Source organism: Aptenodytes forsteri, unplaced genomic scaffold, assembly GCF_000699145.1.
Source record: "Aptenodytes forsteri isolate BGI_AS27 unplaced genomic scaffold, ASM69914v1 Scaffold290, whole genome shotgun sequence".
NCBI classification, from domain to species: domain Eukaryota; kingdom Metazoa; phylum Chordata; class Aves; order Sphenisciformes; family Spheniscidae; genus Aptenodytes; species Aptenodytes forsteri.
This window is the reverse complement of record NW_008795244.1, coordinates 120,118-141,563: the sequence shown is the minus strand read 5'-3', so window position 1 is coordinate 141,563 and position 21,446 is coordinate 120,118. Positions and strand designations below refer to the sequence as shown.

The following is a 21,446-nucleotide window of genomic DNA, read 5'->3' as shown; positions in this document are numbered from 1 at the left end:
AGGAAGCTTTGCTCAATGAGTCTGGCTGAAGTAGATTGCATCTGATGTCTGTTATGTATTTCAAATGAAAGCCATTTTAAAATGGTTTTCCTCTCAGGATCTCGTTAACAGTATTATGAAGTGGCTGCTGTAGGTAACCTGGACGCTGCTGTGACTTGCCAACTCTGCTTCAGAGGTTTTATCCCAGTGGCACTCACTGCAAAACATCTGCAAGTCAGGCAAAAAAACCCCATATAAAACCAGTGTGAACTTCCTCCTCCTCCTTTGTTCACTTCCTATTTATTTCCCTACTTCAAGGCATTTTTGCACATTCACCCTCACAGATACCCTCTTTCCAAGAAGTTTGTTCACAAACATTCAGCCTTTTATTGCCTGTGGGATTTGGTGGTTTGTGGGCAGTGAGGAGCACTGATCTCCAGGGTGCTGGAGGGCTCTGAGGGGGGTCTGGTGCTGGCACGCCCTGCCCAACGACTGCTTTTGTTCATCACATTCACCAGGAACTGTGTGTGATCCTGAGCAACTCAGGATCCTGAGGAGCACGGGTGCAGTGGAAAACTTTGCCTTGGCTTGTTATGGGTCCAAAGTCCACTCGGTGGCAGCATAAGACAAATAAGAAGTGCTTCCACCAGCAGTTGGCTTGGGCTGCATCTACAACCACTCTGCTCCATCTCTCCTCTCACCTTATTTAATGGGTTTTGTGGAGGAAGCTGCAAGCTGCCTGGCTGGTATGATCCCTGGGCTCCACTGTAAAGTGTAGGCATGACCTGCAAGCAGGTACTGTAGTCTGGGTAAGATCCACCTGTAGATTCCTAAATGCAGAATGGGATCCATGATCAACCAGAAGTTGAAAGAAAATAGGTTTAATAATTCATTTTTACTTGACATAGTAATGAGCACTCAGCAGATATGAAAATAGCTGAGTCACACTCAATTGCTAAAAGGAGTGTACAATTCACAGCAGCTCAGGCATGCAGCAATTTCTTGAGCAAAATGTAGGATTTGGGGGACGGTTTACTTTACACAGTTCCTTAAAAAAAAAAAAGTGTGCTTCTCATTGGTCACAGAAACCTCGGGCTATATAATGGCCTGAGTGAGAAACAATCCTTCAGTAGACTCACTGGGAAATAACGTTATGGTGTGCTGTTTCTTGATAGGAGTATTTTAATACACTCCTGAACTTTACAGGTAACTTTGGATTGTGGGATTTTAGAGAGAGGAATATTTATGCCAGATATAATCAAAAGTGTGAGTATGAATCCTGGAGAGTAACTGTGCAGGGATGCCCTGCAGAAGGTGACCATGCAGTGCCATTCATCCCATGCTCTCCAGCCCCTTATTTCTGCGGTACCGATGGCAGCAGCCACTATCAACAAACAAAGCAGGTGTCCAGAGTCCAAAAGCACCCTTACGGCTGATGGGAGAAACAGCCAATGGAGACAGGAAGAAAATAAAGTTATTTCTCACCTCAGAGGCTTCATTTTCAAATTCATCGACTCTTGCCTGGGTAGAGTTATATGCCTGAGCATAATGCTGATACCACTGCTGAACAGCCTCCTATAAAGGAGGAAAAAACCTCTTCCCATTAGCTGTCTACTAAGATCACTTTAAATGAAAACAATTCTTATGGCCTCGCAGGACATGAGAATGAATGAAAGGCAAAGCTCTCCAAGAAGCATCGAAACATGTTTAACACCAGTGATAAAGCTCAAACCAAACATTTAAAACTATGTTAAGTGCTTAAAAGATACACAAGGCACCACTGTCTTGGCAGCGGATGCAAGTACAATGTAATTTCTGTTACGTGGAAGGAACAGACAGTACAAATATAGCTGAATGATGACATGTGGCATCTCTGCACCTAAGTGACATCATTTGAGTCCTTCATGTTACTAAAGATACTGCTAACACCACTAACGCTTCAATACTACTGATATTTTTGGACAGTATTTTAAGGATTTGAGGTTAGGAACTACCTCCAGGAGACATCAAAATGAATTTAAAGCCAATAATCAGATTCAAACAAAATATTCAAGACAATGTCAGTGCTTACATGAAACACACAGCACAACAGCCCACAGGACATCTCTCTTGCTTCTCTAACCCACAACTGTCATCTGATCTGACTAGGAAATGGGTCTGGCCCCTGGCAAAGCTCCCTGCTGCAGCGAACACCATGCCATGCAGCAACCCCATCCCCTCCATCCCTCCCGGCCACGCTGAGACCCTCCTAATACAAAACAACTGCTGTGCCCACCCATGCACCTGCTCTCTGTCCTCCAGACCCAATCGACTCCCATAGCAGCCCTGCTCTACCCCAGGAGTTTTGGAGCAACACAGATTTCCTTGCCAGCAGCTTAGGAGAAGAGAAGACAGCTTGTTTCTGTCTCCCTGACGTAGGAGGGGACTCTGGGGAAGAGGTGATGGGGACTGGGCAGGAGATAGAGAGACCTACAGCAGAGCCAGGGTGGGTGTCTCAGCGCAGACCCAAGATTTTTATACAGATTACCTGACAACACTACAATCCAGTTCTCATAGTTGATTTGTATACAGTTATATTTCTACACAGACTAGTAATGGCTAATAAAATATGGAAACGTTATTTCACAGAGTGTCCCAATGTCTGTGAAACCCAGTACTTGCTCTCAGTACTGCAACACTCTCCAGATGAGGGGCAGCCCTCCACTTTAATGCCCATGCTCTGATCACCAAATGGGGCAAATGGTGAAGAAATCCCATGTAGTGAAACCAGCTGGCAGAGACTGCAAAAATTCCCCAAGCTATACAGGAACTTCTGGTAGACAGAACACACTCTTCTCTGGGATCTAGCCAAAGTGCAAGAAAACTTTAAAACTTCTTGGGAAGGGAAAGAGAAAAACTTCATGGTTTTGAAGACAGACAAAAGCCAAGCCAGAAGTTAGAAGAAGTAATTTTTTAGCTGACAGCACTGAACTCAGGTTCTCAAGAAGCAATCTTTCAATGGTTATGATACTGCAGCAGGGGATGCATTGAGGCTTTTTATGACTGGCATTAGGTGTACTTTGAGCTAAATTTATAATGTACACTGAAAGAGAGAAACTATCAGTGAAAGGGACCTACAACGTTCAATATGAAGAAGAGGGTAGGCTTTGGTTGTAGGAAAACCTAGGAATCGCTGAAGAGTGGTTCATGATGTTGGGCAATGCTGTTCAACTGCACGCAGGGCTATCAGGCCACGTGTACCAAGAAGTGCATTAAGAGTACACAAAGAAAAACAATGAGCAGCTCAGGGAGGGATCTCTGAGTAGATCTCTGCCAAAAATCCTGCTACCAGAGCTCTGAGTGACAAACCAGGCTTCAGAAGAAAGCGCTGCAAAACAACGTACCTGTGTGTATTCCCCATGCTGTTGAGAGTAATTAAAATAATTTTCCATTGCATGTTGTGATGTAGTTCCCTGAGACACAGCAGCATCCACGATGTTGTTCGACAGTCCGGTCTGCTGCGGTGGACTAGAGGCTTTGCTGGCAATTGCTGTTCGTAATACAAAGAATACATGGTTTACATAAACTCCACAAACTAGGTTGCACTCCGTTTAGCAATATTCTGGGATTAAAACAGAAATTTGCTATTTCAGATTAGGCCATGTTAATCAGGGCTACTAATAATTGAAAGGCTTTCTAGAAGTTTGTCTACATCAGTAAGCACATTAACTCTGAAAATTTACCCTTCCCAAATAAAATATTAACTATGAGGATAGATTACATCGCAATTTTAAGACAGGCTACAAGATTTCCTTAAAGATGAATCTTACGGTCACTGGAATTACCTGCCAAACAGAATAACTATTTGCCACACTGGTCAAGGAAACTTGCAACTAAAACTGCTAAATGTTTGCTTACCTGGAAGACATAAACCAGGCAACACACTTGCCAAATTCAAGTAGGGGTTGGTACTAAGACGTATTTCTTTTGGTGGTTCTCCTAGCAGCGAAGTCTGTTTTTTCAAGGGAGTCTGCAAAACAATTGGACAGGTCAGTTTGCATTATATTCATACAACATTTGTCAGAAATAAGGTAAGTGTCCCAGCAGGATTTTATAAAAAGCTTAGCCCTATGAAATCTAACAGGAAATCTTTTAAAATAAATACTGGGGACAACTATCTGGACACATTGCCTGTACTTTCTTCTTGCCAAAAATTTTGTAGGAATGTTTCTCTTTAGACTGTAAGTTACTAAAGGATATTAAAAAACAAACAAACAAAAGAAAACCTTTTACATTCAAGTAAAGGAATAATGACTCCAGATGCAAGGAGTTAGCATTAAGTACATGACCAAGACAAAATCAACTCTTCTCACCCAGAGTCACAAGCGAATAAAGGACAAATGAACCCTGGACTGGACAGATGACACTGTCTGCAATCTGCCATTATAACACATCTTACTGATCACTCTATTTATGAGCCCGTACTTAAAAGGGGAAAATGTTTATGAGTGGAAATGAAGTGTCAGGACTGACTCACTCCTCCAAACCACCAGAAGTGTCTCCTATGAGGGACTAGGAAGGGTACACTACCAGCTTATTTCCCTTTAGGTTATGTTAGAACAAATACCAGAAATAAGGATGAAGTAGCTATAGCAAGTTACATAGCTTGTCTGAAATACATAGCTCAAAGACTTTTATACAGTATTCTATTCTGAATCTATTCTGCTCATTTTTTCAAAGCCCATTAAGGAAAAAAAATCCATTATTTTACTGGATTAATACTATTTTTAGTAAAATAGTGTTAATCAACAACTTTTCAAAAACAGTGAGACCAGTTTTTAAACACAAAAAGCTTCAACAGAGTGCTGAAATTCTTCATCCGGATGCAAAAGCAGGCATTTAAGACAGTATGACTGTTCAGTATCAGCATACAGACTGTGGCTGTCTTGCCAAGGAAGTGAGTTTTGCAAACTGGGCCTTCTGTCTACTGATGCAGAAAAGGAAACAATTAAGACATCTACCAGGATTTCAAAAAAGAACTTTTCCTGATAAACAATATTCATAGAAGTAAATGAATTATCTAGACTTTTAATGGTTTAATTACATTTCATTTTAGCTAAATGAAATGCTGAAATAAAACACTGATTTTATATATGTATACACATACACCCTGTGTATTTTATCTACGTGTATCTATACATAGGTAAAATTCCACTTCATTACAGCAAAAAATGATTTAAAAAATGAAAAGTATACTTTCTGAAGTAGGACCAAATCTGTCAAAGCTGTCTAATAAAGGCAGACACCAATACTGTATATAACGTAATCACTTCAGATGCTTCAGAAAATATGTAAGGAAAACACAGATCTGATCTGAATTAAGAACGTTTCCCCATAAATGTCAAAGTATTTATGTATATTATAAAAAAAGCAAATTCTGTTAATGACAGGAAAAAACTTCTGAAAAAAACTAGACCATTCTGGTTCAACTTAAATCCCAACCCATCATCCTTCCACACCCCACCTTCAACGGATTAAATATTAAAACTGATACAGACTAAGAATATGTCAGCTATGGCTAAGAGGGTACAGATTAAAAGCGGAAAATTTACGCACTCACATATATATACACACACCTCCTGGAAACCCAAAGGCCCTGCATACCACCAGAATTGCTCCTGATTAGTCATGAAATTCAACCACAAGTTCAATTTTCAGTCTTTAAAAGGGACATTACCCTTGAGATAATTTCATCATCAAATACTATGAGGCATACACATGGGGAAAAAAAAAAACCCTCCAGCATTGTAAAAAGATTCCTTTGTTAATTCATTTGGACCACCAAAAAGCATTATTGTTCTCTCCCTATTATTCATAACCGAAATGACCTTAAAATGTCTCATGAATGATCCTGTGATCTAGCAAATTTTATAGTGAAGAACTACAATAAGCAGTTGCAGTTAACTCTTAAGCATGTTAAAATAAAAAAGAGAAAATCCACACATAAGAAAAAAGAAAATATTTGTATTCAATGTTCCTTACCCCCAGACTTGTATCAGTGCTTTTTAATTGATTTTGTTGTTTGGCATGTCCAGCCCGCAAAGCTCCCGCAGAAAGATTTGTTAAGGTCTGATGATAAGGCTGTGAACCCGAGACAACCGCTTCGGTAGTCGATTGTTTATCTGGAGCGTTATTTTGCCCTGGTATAGCTTGTCCAACAATGTGCTGATTCGGAAAGAATGGCAGCATGCCCATCCCTGCTGCTGCTGCTGTTTGAATTGGAGTCAGATTAGATGCTGCAGTCAACCATAAATGGAGAAACTTTTCTGTTAGACAAGATTTATCAGTACATTTTGTTTGTGGTTTTTACTAAGCAATGAGAAAAACATTTAGAGATCTATTTTACAGCTGTCCCAGAACACTGGATTCTGACGATAGTTTTTAATCTTTTACCATCCCAGGAGCAAACAACTCTATTTAAAGCTAATACAATAGAAGAAAACTGACTTTTCTAAACGTTCACTACGATAATAGGTTACTTAGTGTTTCCTGTCACTTTCAAAAACCTGTGAACAACATCCTAGAGATCCTGTATTGGAATAGAGGGGAAAAATCCCAGCTCAATTGGTATTGGTAAAATTCTTTTTACAAACAAAAGAGAAAGTATTCTCCAAAATTAAAATCTAGACGTCCAGAATAGGTTTCTTCCCCGCCCCTTTCCCCCACAAGCTCTTCCTTGCTCCTGGTTACTACCATTACTCAGACCACATCTAAGAACTGCAGAATACATGGCTCTCAGTGGAGGAAACAAAAAAGACACACTAAGCAGTATCACAGCTGATCTTTCCTCATAAAAATTGAGGGCATCACTGGCACAGAAATTTGCATTCAAAATTGACATCTGTCACAGGCTGGATGTTAAAGCTCTATTGCTTAATGAAATGAATGCAAAAAGCCTATATGTGGTGCCTCTTCAGCTACTCAGATTTATCTGCTTTGAAACAACAAACCCCAAAATTTTGGTCCTAAATAAAAACATATTCCAAATGTACTAAAAATGGTAGTAACTGAGCAAGCAGAATATTTAACAACCTGCAAATATTCAACCAATGCCAGTGTACTCTTTCTTCCCTGACAAACAGATGAGAGAAGCTAGGCAACAAGGCAAGATATGTCAAGTTTGTTTCCTGCTTAAACCAGCAGGTTACAGTTGGTTATACAGATATATAACTTGTTACCTTGCTTAACTATATAGCTATATAACGTGCATTATTGTCCGGCTCTCTGCCTACCTTACTGTGCAGTGATAAGGTTCAAACATATTATTGCTTTTGCTAAAGTGGGAGAAAGTAAGGTGCATAATTTCAAGCTGAGCATTTCTACTGATTTGGTATGAAATAAAATGTCATTTACACTTAAGAGCTTCTCCACGGGTTCCCATGCCTGAACTCACTGATGGCATTACCCCTATTCCCAGTACTGTCTGAAGCAGCATTGTTGGAGGTTCTCCCAGCAAACCTGGTTTCTATGAGGAAGAATAGAATAAATGATTAAAACAATGTCTGTAGGTATTTCTTATAACTTTCACATTCAGTTAATCTTTTTAGATACACTAAACTGTTAAATTATACTAGATGAAGAAAATTATTTATCAGTTATAAGAATGTCCAAAGACAGTCAAAGTTAAAGTGATGACCTTACACTATTAGCCTGAATGTTTTCAATCTTCATCAGTTGCTGCTGTGGCAATGGTAGGTGAGCAGGGCTCTGCAGCAGTAAGTTAGATGTACTCCCCAGAACTGAACTCTGTGAAATTAATAAAGTAAGTCTTAGCTGACAGTCATGGAAAACAGTACATTCTTGAAACATTTTCAGATGATACTGCTGAAAGAAATTTAAATTAGTTTCTGAGTTAATACAGCAAAGGAAAATAACTATTTCCTCCACAGAACTAAATTTTTGCTTCATTCATAGAAAATTATTTCAAGTTCTTTTAACCTCTCTTCCTCCCAGCCCTTTTTTTTCACCTCACAACCACAAGTATGCTTTCTGATGGCTTTTAAAGGATGAAGAGTATACTTCAAATACAATCCAGACTCTATTGCAGCCCCTGTGTCTAAGCCAACAGGGAAAGCTAAATGCGTCTGAAGCCTCTGCAGACAGATAGGGGAGTTACCTACAGTGCCAATAAGAAAGATGAGACACAAGGACTTCAGGGGATTATGAGCTCTACGAATAAGGACTTCATTGTTTGTTAATATTTGCATTGTGCCTTGCATTGCAATTCTAATACATAATCTCTGCCAAATATCTATACACTGTACAGGACTCGGCTGTAACTGGCAAGGACTCTCATCCCTTGCTTTACAGTTACCAAACAGTATCTTTACTTTCAAAAAGGAATATCCAGGTATGTTTTTCCCTCTTTTTAGTGGCAACTATATACACGAAATTCTATTCCAGAACCATTAAAAAGCTCACAAATCACAGTGCCTACAGATTGTCAAGTCTATAAAATATTTATATTTTTCATTAAAAAAATTCTGGATCAGTTTGCCACCAGAATTGAGCCACTTAATCAACAGCTTTAGGGTACCACGTTCAGACTCTCCTACTGGTATATTCAGCAGTAGGTGCTCTGGCTAGCACAGTGGCTTCAAAGAAACCCTATGTCCACTCTGGATCACAAAACCGCATTATAATTCCTGCTAGCTGAACACAAGCTTGAAACTTTCTGGCAGCAGCTCCTGAGCATGATTTGCCAGGCAAAATATAGGTTGCTCTACAAACCTTTTTGTACAGCGGTGCAAGAATAGATATGTGGGACACTGACTGTGTCAAATCACGACAAGTATAGCCTTCCTCATTTTTTTGAAATCTCCTACACAGGAAAGATCACCAAAACCAGGTAAAGAAGATGGAACCCAAAAAGAAGGCAGCTCTCCCGATGCATGTCTTTGCAGATTTTGCAGCCTCCTGCAAAACACCTCACAAATATTTTCAAGCCTAGGTTGTATCTGTGTGTGGTAGGGTCAAATTCCTTATGGAAAATCCCCTATGCCTATAATATGGTCTTCTGGACTCAGAAATGTGCAATATAAAACAGAAAAGGGCCATATCTAGATTAGTTATGCATCTGCTATTTTAATTGCCTTAGTGATTTCCAGTAGAAATTATTCAGAGCTGTTATTGTCACCAATACCAGTGGTTGTTCCTTCTAAACTTGGTTAAGTGAACAAAGAAAATGTATTAGTTCAACTGCAAAAAACTTTCAGAAATACAAGAGTGGAAAATCAGGTTGGTTAGAATCCTCAAAAGAAAGTCTCTGGGTTAATAAAGATTTAATAAACTGCTGGATGACACAGGAAAACACATCACTGAGAAAGTTTAAAATGCTTTATTTTGGCACATGATAATTGTATCTAAGAGAAATTAAAAGAAAGAAGTTGAAAGTCATGCTACCTCCAGAGTTGAAAGATTACTGGATAAATAACCCATTTGTTCAAATTCCCTTCTGTTGAATCTTTTTTTTATCAGTTATTTTATAATGTTGTGGCATAATCATCCTAAAAATATTGTTTCTTCTCATTATATTACTTTACAAAACCTTGAATATAAAATAGCAAAACCAAGATATACAGGAAGCTGAATCAGTGTGTGACTGGGGACGTGGGGAGAGAGTCAAGCCAAGACGCTGTCTGTTTCTCTATCTTGTGACAATACTGAATCTCAAGACAATAAAAATAGTGACATGGTTCTCTGGCTTTAGAGAATACTCTGAAATAAGCCACTGAATAACAGAAAAATGTGCGTAATAGAAGGAATTGGGATAATCAAATCACTGTCCATAAAATTCAGGCTATTAGACCACATTTGGATTAAATGAATTTAATCCAATGAATTAAATGACAGGAAGCTCCCTGGAAGAGAATTAGACTTGTAAGTCTCTCTAAAGAGAAAACACGAAGTTGTTTGGCTGCAGCACTCTTAAGCCAAAAAACATTGGACCATCATCAATCACACCGTTAACTGTGTACAACATGCCTGTATCCAGCTGTGATTAGAAAACATTCCCATTGTCTTCCAAGGAAGCATAGACTCTTCAAGGCTGAAGAGAGAGCAGCAGTAACGAAATTGAAAATGTCATTTAAATAAAAGAAGTACAAGCAAAGAATGATGTATTTTTTCATTGTACAGGACAAAAGCAACTCATCTGATGGGGCAAAATCAAGTAGCATTTTTTCAAAATTAATATATTCACCTACCAGTTTTTAGCAGAAAAAAATAGAAAAGCTAAATATACTTAACATTTTAATTTGGTCTTTTTTAAAATCTGTAAGTCTGTGTTTGCCAAAAGAGCAGCAGAAATAAGAACTACTTAAGGGGATTTTATTTTTTAAATTGGAATTTCTGAAACATCAGAAATAGTAAGTCAAAGCAATTGACTCCAGTCCCTCATAGGTACTTATGAAAATCCCCACCATGAATATTAAAGCCAAATTTTGGCTCCTGGCAGAGCTGGAGAAATCTTTGCCAGAACCTCAATGCAAGGTGGAGGCCAGGCAGGCTGCTGACCAAGTGAACTGCTGCAAGGAGGAGTTCTGGTTGTGGGTGCTACTCTAGCACAGTCTCATCACCAGTTTCTAGGGCAAACTCATCCCAAATATCCTTTATAGTATCTTTCAGGAATTCCGGTGTCCATATGGAAGTCGTATCAACTTTACAATGAGTTACAGATACTCTGAGAACACTTTAAACAGCTTATAACCTTGGGGTTTTTTTGACTAAGAAGCACATTACTACAAATTACTATTTTTTATGGCATATATAGCACATTTTGGTCCCTGCAAGCTTTAAAATGAAGACAACAATGCTAAGCTTCTTGGCTTGAATAAGATAAAACAATCGGGTCTCTACAGGAAGTGTGTATGAGCAGCTCCAAGAGAAATGGACGTGCCATGCCCCTCAAGCTCTAATTTAAAGAGGATTTTTTTTGCCAGTAATGGCAAGTTGTCTCTACATCGGCAGGTGTTAGCAAATCAAAAGCTCCGTTAAGATAAAATAACTCACTTGTGGATAGTAAGCACAGTCTGCTTTTACATCCCCATAGGCATCTCATAATAGAGAGCTTTTCTTAAAGACAGCTTTAATGAGAACACTTGATTTTAGTCGTAATTTCTTAAAACTTTGAGAATATTTTTCATGCTAAGATCTCCACAAATATGTATTTTGACAAAGTTTTTTTGTCACATACCTGATGAACTTTATTCAACTGCAAAAAAGGTGGGCCAACTGCTGAATTTATAAGGTGAGGTAAACCTGCAGATGCTCCAAGAACTGTTTTAAAAACACAAGACAAAGTTGCAGTGCTTTATAAGTTAGGCAAGTAAAGATCTTTGTAAGAGTTATTCTCTATTTTTCAGATTTGGTTTCCACAAAACTTTCTAGTATACTAAAGGTCACTATAATGAAACCTTTCAATACACCCAAGCTTTGATCTGCAATTCACAGCATATTAAAGATCAAATATATTTTCATGGAGCTCCTCTAAAGCTGAGAGTTTTGATCAAAGATGCAGAAATGCCTGCAGTTGACTGCAAGTCCACAGCATTATCTAAAGTGCTTCGAAACTTCAGCATTAGCTAGTGTTTCTTCACTACAGTGTTCACTTCACACACAATTTCTGTGTATCTTCTCTCAGTAGATTATGCCACAAACTTAGCTGTGCCCCACTGGACTCTTCAAATTATCTGTTCTCATTCCTGTTCCTAATACTTTCACCATTTGAAATGTGGCAAGATTGTTTTTAATATGTTTATTCATATCCATTGTAATAAGAGGACAGAGAAATGTTTTTGGCTAATATCATTATGAAATGCTGTGTACGACTATGGTAGCATCCAAGTGAATAACGATTTACATTGGAATCAATAGGAGAAAGACTCAGGCCGCAAAATTCAGATCTAGAATCAGATTTAAACTTGCCATTTTAATGATGTCTGCAAAAGACATTTCATTTTAAACCCATTTCTAATATAAACATTCAGAGACCACAGAGTTAATGTGAGGACATTTTTAGGTAACACTAAATTTTTCCCAGACACAATACTGTAGCAATCCATCTCTTTCTTTCACAAAATGTGAGTGTCTACACAGACACACTGAAACAGTGTCTGCACAGATTTTAAAATAGTATTTCTGCTTGTCTCCTTTGCTGAAACCTTGTATCACCAAGAACAAGGTTTCTTTTTTTAACTCAGTTTTAAAACAACTTACCAGGTTTAACAGCATGTCCACGCAACTGGGGCTGCAGTAGCATTTGCAACATTGCTGGATTATTAAAACTTTTCATAATCTGCACTGGATTTGGCTCTGGAAGCAAACCTTTCCTATTGTTCCTCATCTCCAATTAAGAGAGATACAAAAATGTTAGAATCAGGAGAAAACAAAGAATACATCTAAATCCCTCAAACTTGTGTGACGGTAATGTACACATTTCATTTTAGACAGAAAAAACACCTCCTTCCCTGTTTCCTGCTCCTTTTCCCTCAAATGAAACGCCTAATAAACTATTCCCCCAAAACTTCAAGCATATTATTTTTCCTGAGACTCATTTCTTTTTTTCCCTTAAGCCAAGACAGAGTTATTGATAAAGGAGATTATGAAAGGCACTGTTAACATGAACACCACAGCCTATCTTATAATAGCACCACTCATCTCTTTTATAAAGATGTGGGCTAAAGTTAGCTGAAGTAATGAGACTGTTCTGCTTCTACTTTTAAGACAGCTTCATGTAACACTTATCACATCCAATTTTCTAGGAAATAATTTGATAAGACATGTGGGTGTAAAAAGCTTTCTTCTCTATCAAGCATGAAATTAAACTATTTCTTCTACCTTGAAATTTATCTTAAAATTGACAAATTCTTGCCTCTCTGTTTTAAACCAAGTTTTAACTTGTCAAATGACTCCACTTGCAGTTACTTTTGTTTTGAACTGGAACAATTTCTCGTACAGAAGATTAAATTTACTAAAATCCCAGAGCTATGCAAGTATAACTTTGTGATAGCTTATGGCCGTATTTTACCCTTCCTCCTTGCAGAATATGGCCATGCTCTTCCTAGGAAGGAGACTGAATTGGGCTGACTAGATTAAAAAAAAATGGCTAATGCTTACAGAAGCTTGGCTTGTTTTCCTAATGCAAAGCAGCTGAATGCCTCTGACCCAACTCAGGCCACTCAAGGTGTATCAAACTCATTCCGAAAACAGATTTGCAAATATCTTACCATCCTTTGTGCTGCTATAAGTGCTGCTAATGTGCTTCTGCCTGGCGCTCCTGGAGCACAGTACGACACCTGGACTCTCTTTCCTTTGATAGTCATGCCATCGGTGATTTCTTGTACTTTCTCAGCCTGCTCTGCAGTTTCATACTCAACCACCGCAAAGTCACCAATATAACTATCTTCATCCTGAGCAAACTGAAACAACATTTCACAATACGCTGAACAAAATGGAGAATTTCAGGAACTGCCTTGCGATATTTTCACCTATCCCTTGCAAAATACTTCGCAAACAGTTGACACCCTGTGTTAATGCCTACCCAAATCAGTATGTTTCTTTCTCAAACGTGCTAGATATAAGTTGAATATCGTATCTTCATATATTTGGCATGCACGCTCTATCTACTTGAATTACCACCTTCACTTCAATCTAATCTCATGAGGAACCTGAGCTATGAAATGTATTTAACACATATTTTCAGACTAAAGAAGAAATGAGAAGGAAATTGTAAATACAGCTGTATGTGACAATAATTTTTATTTTTATTTTGCAGGATAAGAATTATAAACTCATTATTGTTCAGTTTTTAAGCCTACAATAATAAAAATGTCATTCATCAGACTACATGATAGTTATTGAAACATGTAACAATGCAAATTCCACTAATATATACTGCCTTTTAGGAGAATATGAAGTCTGTGGTTGTATTTAATGCCAAGAGAAGATGCCAGACTGATCAATCAAGCAGACTGGAAACAGGCTTACATATCAAACAATGATCTGTGCTTTGTTTGCAGAGTTTTATAGCAGAATGAGCAGATTTAAATCAAACAAAAAAAGGGGGTGAGAAGGGAGGGAATAAAGCTTAGGCAAAATCTCCAGTCCCAAAATGAACAGAAATGATATACTGATACTAGCTCTGACGCAGAAGAGAGGAAATCTCCTCTAGATTTCACTGGATAAAAACAACCTATTCCCAACTATTAGGTCCCACAAATTTACACTAACAATTGAAATATAAACCTCAAAGATTTTGAAGAAAAAGAAGGTGATCAGATCTTTAATGCCACTGTTAAAGACTGGCCTCTGGGAAGAGCTCTGGAGAACACACACATTTTGATATATAAATACACACATAGATATGTATATGCTATGCATATATATGTGTGTGTGTCTATGTGGAGAAGCATTATATTTTATTTTGACATCAGTTTAGCTGCACTGGTAAAGACCTGAAGTACTTGTGAAAAGAATGGTTTGCAGCTATGGAACGTATTACAGTTTCATGCACAGTTAAAAACTCCCTTAACATGTGAAAGTGCAGCTACCAGTATTCTTGCAAACAGATCAGGAATTTTTAAACTTCCCAAGTAAACAGGTACTGAAGAAAAGCCCTCTGTCCCTGTCTAGATAACAGTGGATACCTCCTAGTGACAATTTAAAGTTGATGTAAGAAGTTTTTCTGGTCCATAGAAGACATAAGAGGTTTTCTGGTCCATTTTGTTGAAGCAAAGGACAAAACATGTTCCTGTAAGTCCTAGGAAATGCCATTTTTCTAAGACCCATGTATAAATATCCAGCTTCAGCTCTTCCTGACAGAACATTTCTATTGTTAACAGAGGAGAAATCAAATTGATTTCAAAAATTGGTAACTTTGGAATAAAATGAAATAAACCAGAGTTTATTTCATGAGTTCAGCTACGAATTTTAGGTAAAAGATCATATTTACATGATTAAATACTGCATCAGAGTTACCAGCAGAACTAAGCCATGAAAGCAGCACAAGACAGCTACATTAAAGAAGCCGCATCAGGAGATGGGCAAAATGGTCAAAGCGACCCTACTGGAGGGACAATCTGAATGCAGGAGTGGTGTGAAGGCTGGACTGGCCAAGTCTAGGAAACAGAAGGAAGAGAGAGCCTCTAGTCATGGAGACATAAAATAACAAGAGTGTGAACGAACATTTTAATTGTTTTTCTAAAACGTATTCATTCTTCCAGAAGTTTTCCAGACAAAGGCACTTCTCCTAGTCATTCTCTATTGAAATTCCCTCCCCACCCAGGTTTCTGCTACCCTGCCCTCTCCTAGTTTTCCTCTAATGTCTCTACCTATCATGTCACACCCCCCTCCTTGCTTTTTCCACACTTTCTCGGGTCTTCCTCCTTCTCCTTTCTTTGTACTTAATTTTTAGGTCATCTCACTCATAAAACCATAATTAATTAGCACTATTGTGATGAGAATTCATCCGCCGTCTTCCCTTTTTCATCTATCAAATTTGAACTACTTGTTTACCTACCTCCACCCTCATATCTTCCCTCTCCGGAGGGCTGCTTCCCGTTAGCCCATGGGCTTCGCCTCCATCACTCACCCATTACACCTGCAAACCATCACCTCTGCTGCCTCTCCCCACCACCCCTCAAGGCAGAGCCTCCCTTACCAGTCAGTACCTGTTGGATGCCCAGTGGAAACATGAGGCATGACTGAGAATAAATCACGTTTATTCCCTGAGAGTAAGTCACAAGTTATCATAAGCAAACTTTTTTTCCTATTATTATCATACTTCTATGATCTGCCTATTAGTCGACGTCGTGGTTTAACCCTAGCTGGCAACTAAGCACGACACAGCCGCTCACTCACTACCCCCCACCGGTGGGATGTGGGAGAGAAGAGTAGAAGTGAGAAAACTCGTGGGTTGAGATAAAGACAGTTTAACAGGTAAAGCAAAAGGTGTGCACGCAAGCAAAGCAAAACAAGGAATTCATTCCCTCCTTCCCATCGGCAGGCAGGTGCTCAGCCATCTCCAGGAAAGCAGGGCTCCATCACGCGTAACGGTTACTTGGGAAGACAAACGCCATCACTCTGAACGTCCCTCCCGCTTCCTTCTTCTTCCCCCAGCTTTCTATGCTGAGCATGACGTCATATGGTATGGAATATCCCTCTGGTCAGTTGGGGTCAGCTGTCCCAGCCGTGTCCCCTCCCAGCTTCTTGTGCACCCCCAGCCTACTCACTGGTGGGGTGGGCTGAGGAGCAGAAAAGGCCTTGACTCTGTGAAGGCACTGCTCAGCAATAACGAAAACATCCGTATATTATCAACACTGTTTTCAGCACAAATCCAAAACATAGCCCCATAGTAGCTACTATGAAGAAAATTAACTCTATCCCAGCCAAAACCAGCATATTCCATTACACAGTGTGTTTATACAAATGATAGGTAATATGAGAACGTGCCAAGAATGTTTTCTTGGATATATTTTTGACTGGGTGCCTATTTCCTAATTCAAAAGCATACTGTTCAATTCCTGTATTTTACAGAAACATGTATTTAGTGCCATTTACTGACACAATGCATACACAATCCTCACCTACACCAGGTGTGACCCATGTATCATTATGATTTAAGAAGGAAGGTAAAAGTCAATTTTTAAGTGCACAGTAGAATACTGTTAGTGAAAACCATCTTTATCAAAGCAGTCTGTTATTCTTTGAACTTCAGAATTTTAAAAGAATGCTGAAAAATTGGGGGGAGCTGATAACAGCCTCTGGATTATCTGACAGCTGGAAAAATGCCCTGAAGTAAAAGACTTTAAAAGATCAAGCTGTTTAGCTAATTAAACAAAGATTAAGCAAATTACTTAATTACAGCATATAATACCTTCTTACAGGAAGAAAATAGTGGGGAGCAAAGGCTCCTCAATCTAGTCATCAGTGAGGTGAAGCTGAAGCCAGATACCTTCAACTGAGAAAAGAGACACAAGTGCAAAATAACAAGGGATGGGCAGTTTCTGGAAAGAGTTACTTCCAATTTAGGCATCTCCTGGTATATTTGGATCAAACAAGTATAAGGATGTGCTTTAGCCAACTACAGATTACCGGGGCTCGAAAAGAGCACTAGGGAAAATGTGATGGCCTGCAGGTGGTCAGACTAGACAGCCTGATGGACCTTCCGGTCTTAGATGCTGAGAATCTCTGGTTACTTATCCCTGAAGCTAATCCCTGAGCAGCCTTCCAAGATACTTAAGAAAAAAAAAACCCAAAACAAACTGAAATCATACCCAACTGTGTGACCATAAAGCAAGCTTTCTTTCTACTGCCTGTTTATGGTACACTGGTCTGCACCACTTCTATGAGCAACATTTTATTTGTGGTCTAGTATCTCACAACCCATGATGATGAGAAGGAAACCTTTACACTTGCAAAGGCCTGTAAGGATCTACCTCTTCTGTACCTGGCAAGCTTGCCAAAAGATCTTGCCACTTCTATCACTGGCAAGCCCAGCCAACTAGGAGATCCCAAGCCTACATCTTCTCCAGTTAGGGAAAAAACACATTAGATATTTGCAGAGGTTTCTTAAATATATTAATTATATACACATATATATATATTCTCCATCATCTAAACTGTTGCACTTCTGGTATTCGTACACTCTGGCTTTCTTTACTGAGCAATAAAACCATCATCACCATTTTCTTTAAAAGCTCTCTAAAATATTTCTAAAATTATTTTCAATAAAATACATGAGGAGGGGATGTCTTATAAACATTTTATTGGCGCTTCATGAGAGTGGTCTCCTGCAGAATTCCCAGATGACATCGACCAATCACTGCAAACCCATACCAATAAAGCATCCATACCACATCATATATCACAATGCAGATGCATAACCATTCACAACTTAAATGAAAAATAAAAAGGTAAGGCAGCAAGCAGTGAAGATGCAAATACAGAGCTACTTAAATCATGACCGTGGTCTTCCAAAAGATACAAATTCAACATACCTGGCAGAAAACAGGTTTATACTTTAGTGAGAAAGCTTGGATCAGTTCTTTTGAATCAGCGTAGTCCTTTTGAAATTTATCTACACAAAGGCACCTGGAGTGAATAAGATTTGTCGTCAGCTGGTTCACATCCATCCACTGTGCAAAGAGAGTGCTCTCGTCTAACTGTTTCCCCAGAAGTTCCAGTCTCGCCTTTGCAGCAGAATCCTTCTTCATATATTCCACAAAGCCATAGCCCTTTGAATGGCCAGTAACTTCGTTATAGACCAAAAAACATCTCTCAACATTGCCATACACACGCACAAGTTCTTCAAACTCTTCTAACGTAAACGAAATGGGCAAATTAGTAATGCAAAGCAAAGCATCTGTTGGTTGGAGTTGCACAGATATTTCTTTTCCCCGAAGAGAATACTGGTGAAACTTCCGAATCGCGTTTTGAGCCTGCTCTCCATTTAACAGAGTAACGAATGCTGTAAGAGACCAAAACAAGTTACATCACCTACTACAGCTTCTCTCCAGCTACAGAGGTAATTAGTCTACCTCTCCCTCCCCCCAAAACCCACCGGTATAAGTTACAGGAAAAATAAGAGTTTGGGATTTACCCTGAAGATGCAATAGATAGAGAAATATGCTGTAATATGTATTTTAAAATTTGACATTATCAACTGGACGTCGTAAGTAATTAACTCAAAGAGTGACTATAGAAACAAAGACACACACAACTTCACTACTTGTAACACAGCAAAATTTTACATTTGGGAAACAAAAAGCAATTAAATTTTATACTGAAGTCAACAGATTACTGATTCTACTGACTCTTTGAAGACAGCATCCATAAATTCTCACACTGAATCTTTCAGTGTGCATGGGGTCAGTGACTGGGGTCACTGAATCTTTTTTGGGCTTTCAGTCTGTAAAGCATTTCACACAATCACAGAACCATGGACTGGATGAGGTTGGCAGGGACCTCTGGAGGTCATCATCTTGTCCAACCCCCTGCTCAAGCAGGGCCTCCCAGAACTGGTTGCACAGGACCATGTCCAGATGGGTTCTTAATATCTCCAAGGATGGAGACTCCACAACCGCTCTGGGCAACCTGTAACAGTGCTTGGAGACCCACACAATGAAAAAGTATTTCCGGTTGTTCAGAGGGAAACTCCTGTGGTTCAGTTGGGACCTGCTGCCTCGTGCCCTGTGGATTAAAGAGGATGTAATACTCTGAAGAAACCAAGCAGATGGAAGCTAATTCATGTGTTTTCTTCCAGTAACGAACTGAAGTGCACAGGACAGGGCAGTCCCACGCAAAAACTTTCGTTCATTTCAGGGAAAGACAGACGAAGTCTCGCACTTCACACAGAGATTCCCTCAGCATTGCCAGCCACTCGTGGATGCAGGGTCGGGCACTGGGACATGTCTTCAATGCCAAACTTGTGAAAGATCACCTTCAGAAAACTCAACAAGCGTGCGTCTTCCAGAATAGCCTTCAAACCCACAAATCTCAGCAGCCAGTACCACCCAAATCTGCCCCCCACCAGGGCAGTGGGTAGGACCCACCTTTGCTGAGCTGCTCTTCTTACATTGATCCTACAGCTACTTCATTTCCTTCCCCAGCACTACCAATTCTTGTTTTCTATTTCATTTTATTGTTTATTTAATTGTGTCTTCTCATTTGACTGCTGGAGAAGCGGTATCACATGGATGCAGCACCAACTCCCGGCACCAGCACTGGTGATGTCATGGCCACGTCACAGCCAGCAAACTGCTCATGGTAGTCCACATCACAAAGGGGTTGGTGACATGGTTGGCCCCAGATGACTATAAAAAGGGCTGCGCCAGCCCAGACTGGCAGACGAGGAGGCAGGCGAGCGAGGGCTGAGAGGAGCAGGCACGGAGGGGAAGGCAAGGGAAGGGGGCTGGGGCTGCCCACAGCAATGCAAGGTGAGTCCTCTTTTGTTGCTTCTCCTGAGAATTACAGCCAGGCTCCTGGAAAGGGACGCAACCAGACCACGGCTCCTGTCCTCTCTCACCTCATCACTTGGCCGGAGAGCTGTCAATGCTCTACAGGACAGATAAGACAGTCCTGGCCTCTACCCCATCCTGGTTTTGCAAGGAGCTTCCCACAAGCATGGGCAAAGGAAGCTCCACAACCCTCTCCCCTGGGTAGCCGAGGGCTGAGCACCAGCCCTGGGGATGTCATGGCCATGTCACAGCAGGCAGAACGTTGGCACTGGTCCATGTCATGGTGGAGTAAGCGACAGGGTAGGCCCAGGACAGGTGTCTCCTGGCGGGCTGGGATTTGTATGATAGAAAGCCTTGGCATTGAGTCTGGCATTGCTCCAGGCAAGGAGGCCGGGGCTGCTCATGGCAACAGAGGGTGGCTGCTGTGATTGTTGCTTCTCCTGTCTTTGACAGCCACAGCCTGGACATGGGCATAACCACACGACAGCACGCTCCTGTCATCTCCCACCTCATCACTCGGGCAGAGAGCTCTCAGCACTCTACAGGACAGGTAAGACAGCCCTGGCCTCTACCCCATCCTGGTCTTTCAGGGAGCTTCCCAAAGCCATGGGCAAAGGGAACAATCACAACCTTCTCCCCTGGGTAGCCCAGGGCTGGGCTCCAAACGACATCCTGGAACCAGCCCTGCTGATGTCATGGCCATGTCACAGCCAGCAGACTGATCATGTGGGTATACATCATAGTGGTGTCGGAGACACGGTAGGCCCCAGATGGGTATGAAAAAAGGGCTGCGCCAGCCCAGACAGACAGATGAGGAGACGGGTGAGCAAAGACTTAGAGGCTCCGCAACACTCACCATACCTGTACCGTGTCATCATCCTACAGAAAGCCAGGTGTCCACACTTGTGGGCAAAGAGAGAGTCACACCACCCACCATATCTGTACCCCATCCAGGTCCCAAGGGCAGCTCAAAGGTGCCCACAGCCATGGACACTGGGAGCTCCACAACACCCACCACCTCTGTGCCATGTCATGGTGCCACAAGCAGCTGGAAAGAGCACGCAGCCGTGGACAACGGGAGCTCCTCAACACCCACCGTATCTGTACCCCGTCACGATCACACAGCCAGCCAAAAGGTGCCCACACCCGTGGGCAACGGAGAGCCACACCACCCACCGTATCTGTACCCCATCCAGGTCCCACAGGCAGCTCAAAGGTACCCACAGCCATGGACACTGGGAGCTCCACAACACCCGCCACCTCTGTAACATGTCGTAGTCCCACACGGAGATGGAAGGAATACGCAGCTGTGGACAACGGGAGCTCCTCAACACCCACCGTATCTGTACCCCGTCACGATCACACAGCCAGCCAAAAGGTGCCCACACCCGTGGGCAACGGAGAGCCACACCACCCACCGTATCTGTACCCCATCCAGGTCCCAAGGGCAGCTCAAAGGTGCCCACAGCCCCG

The 21,446-nt window shown here is 40.8% G+C and overlaps 1 protein-coding gene across 1 annotated transcript in view; it reads right to left on the bottom strand.

Moving 5' to 3' along the window:
* The window catches only part of RAVER2 (ribonucleoprotein, PTB binding 2), a 37,002-nt gene that overhangs the window by 4,731 nt on the left and 10,825 nt on the right, over nucleotides 1–21,446 (bottom strand). Inside the window, exons 3-13 of the mRNA XM_009278743.1 lie at nucleotides 18,015–18,484; nucleotides 13,245–13,436; nucleotides 12,235–12,361; nucleotides 11,213–11,295; nucleotides 7,660–7,764; nucleotides 7,372–7,483; nucleotides 6,001–6,254; nucleotides 3,877–3,988; nucleotides 3,363–3,508; nucleotides 1,465–1,554; nucleotides 681–809 (exon numbers count right to left, since the gene is read on the bottom strand). Of these exons, the coding sequence (XP_009277018.1) occupies nucleotides 681–809; nucleotides 1,465–1,554; nucleotides 3,363–3,508; nucleotides 3,877–3,988; nucleotides 6,001–6,254; nucleotides 7,372–7,483; nucleotides 7,660–7,764; nucleotides 11,213–11,295; nucleotides 12,235–12,361; nucleotides 13,245–13,436; nucleotides 18,015–18,484 (1,820 nt within the window). The remainder of the gene's footprint in view (nucleotides 1–680; nucleotides 810–1,464; nucleotides 1,555–3,362; nucleotides 3,509–3,876; nucleotides 3,989–6,000; nucleotides 6,255–7,371; nucleotides 7,484–7,659; nucleotides 7,765–11,212; nucleotides 11,296–12,234; nucleotides 12,362–13,244; nucleotides 13,437–18,014; nucleotides 18,485–21,446) is intronic.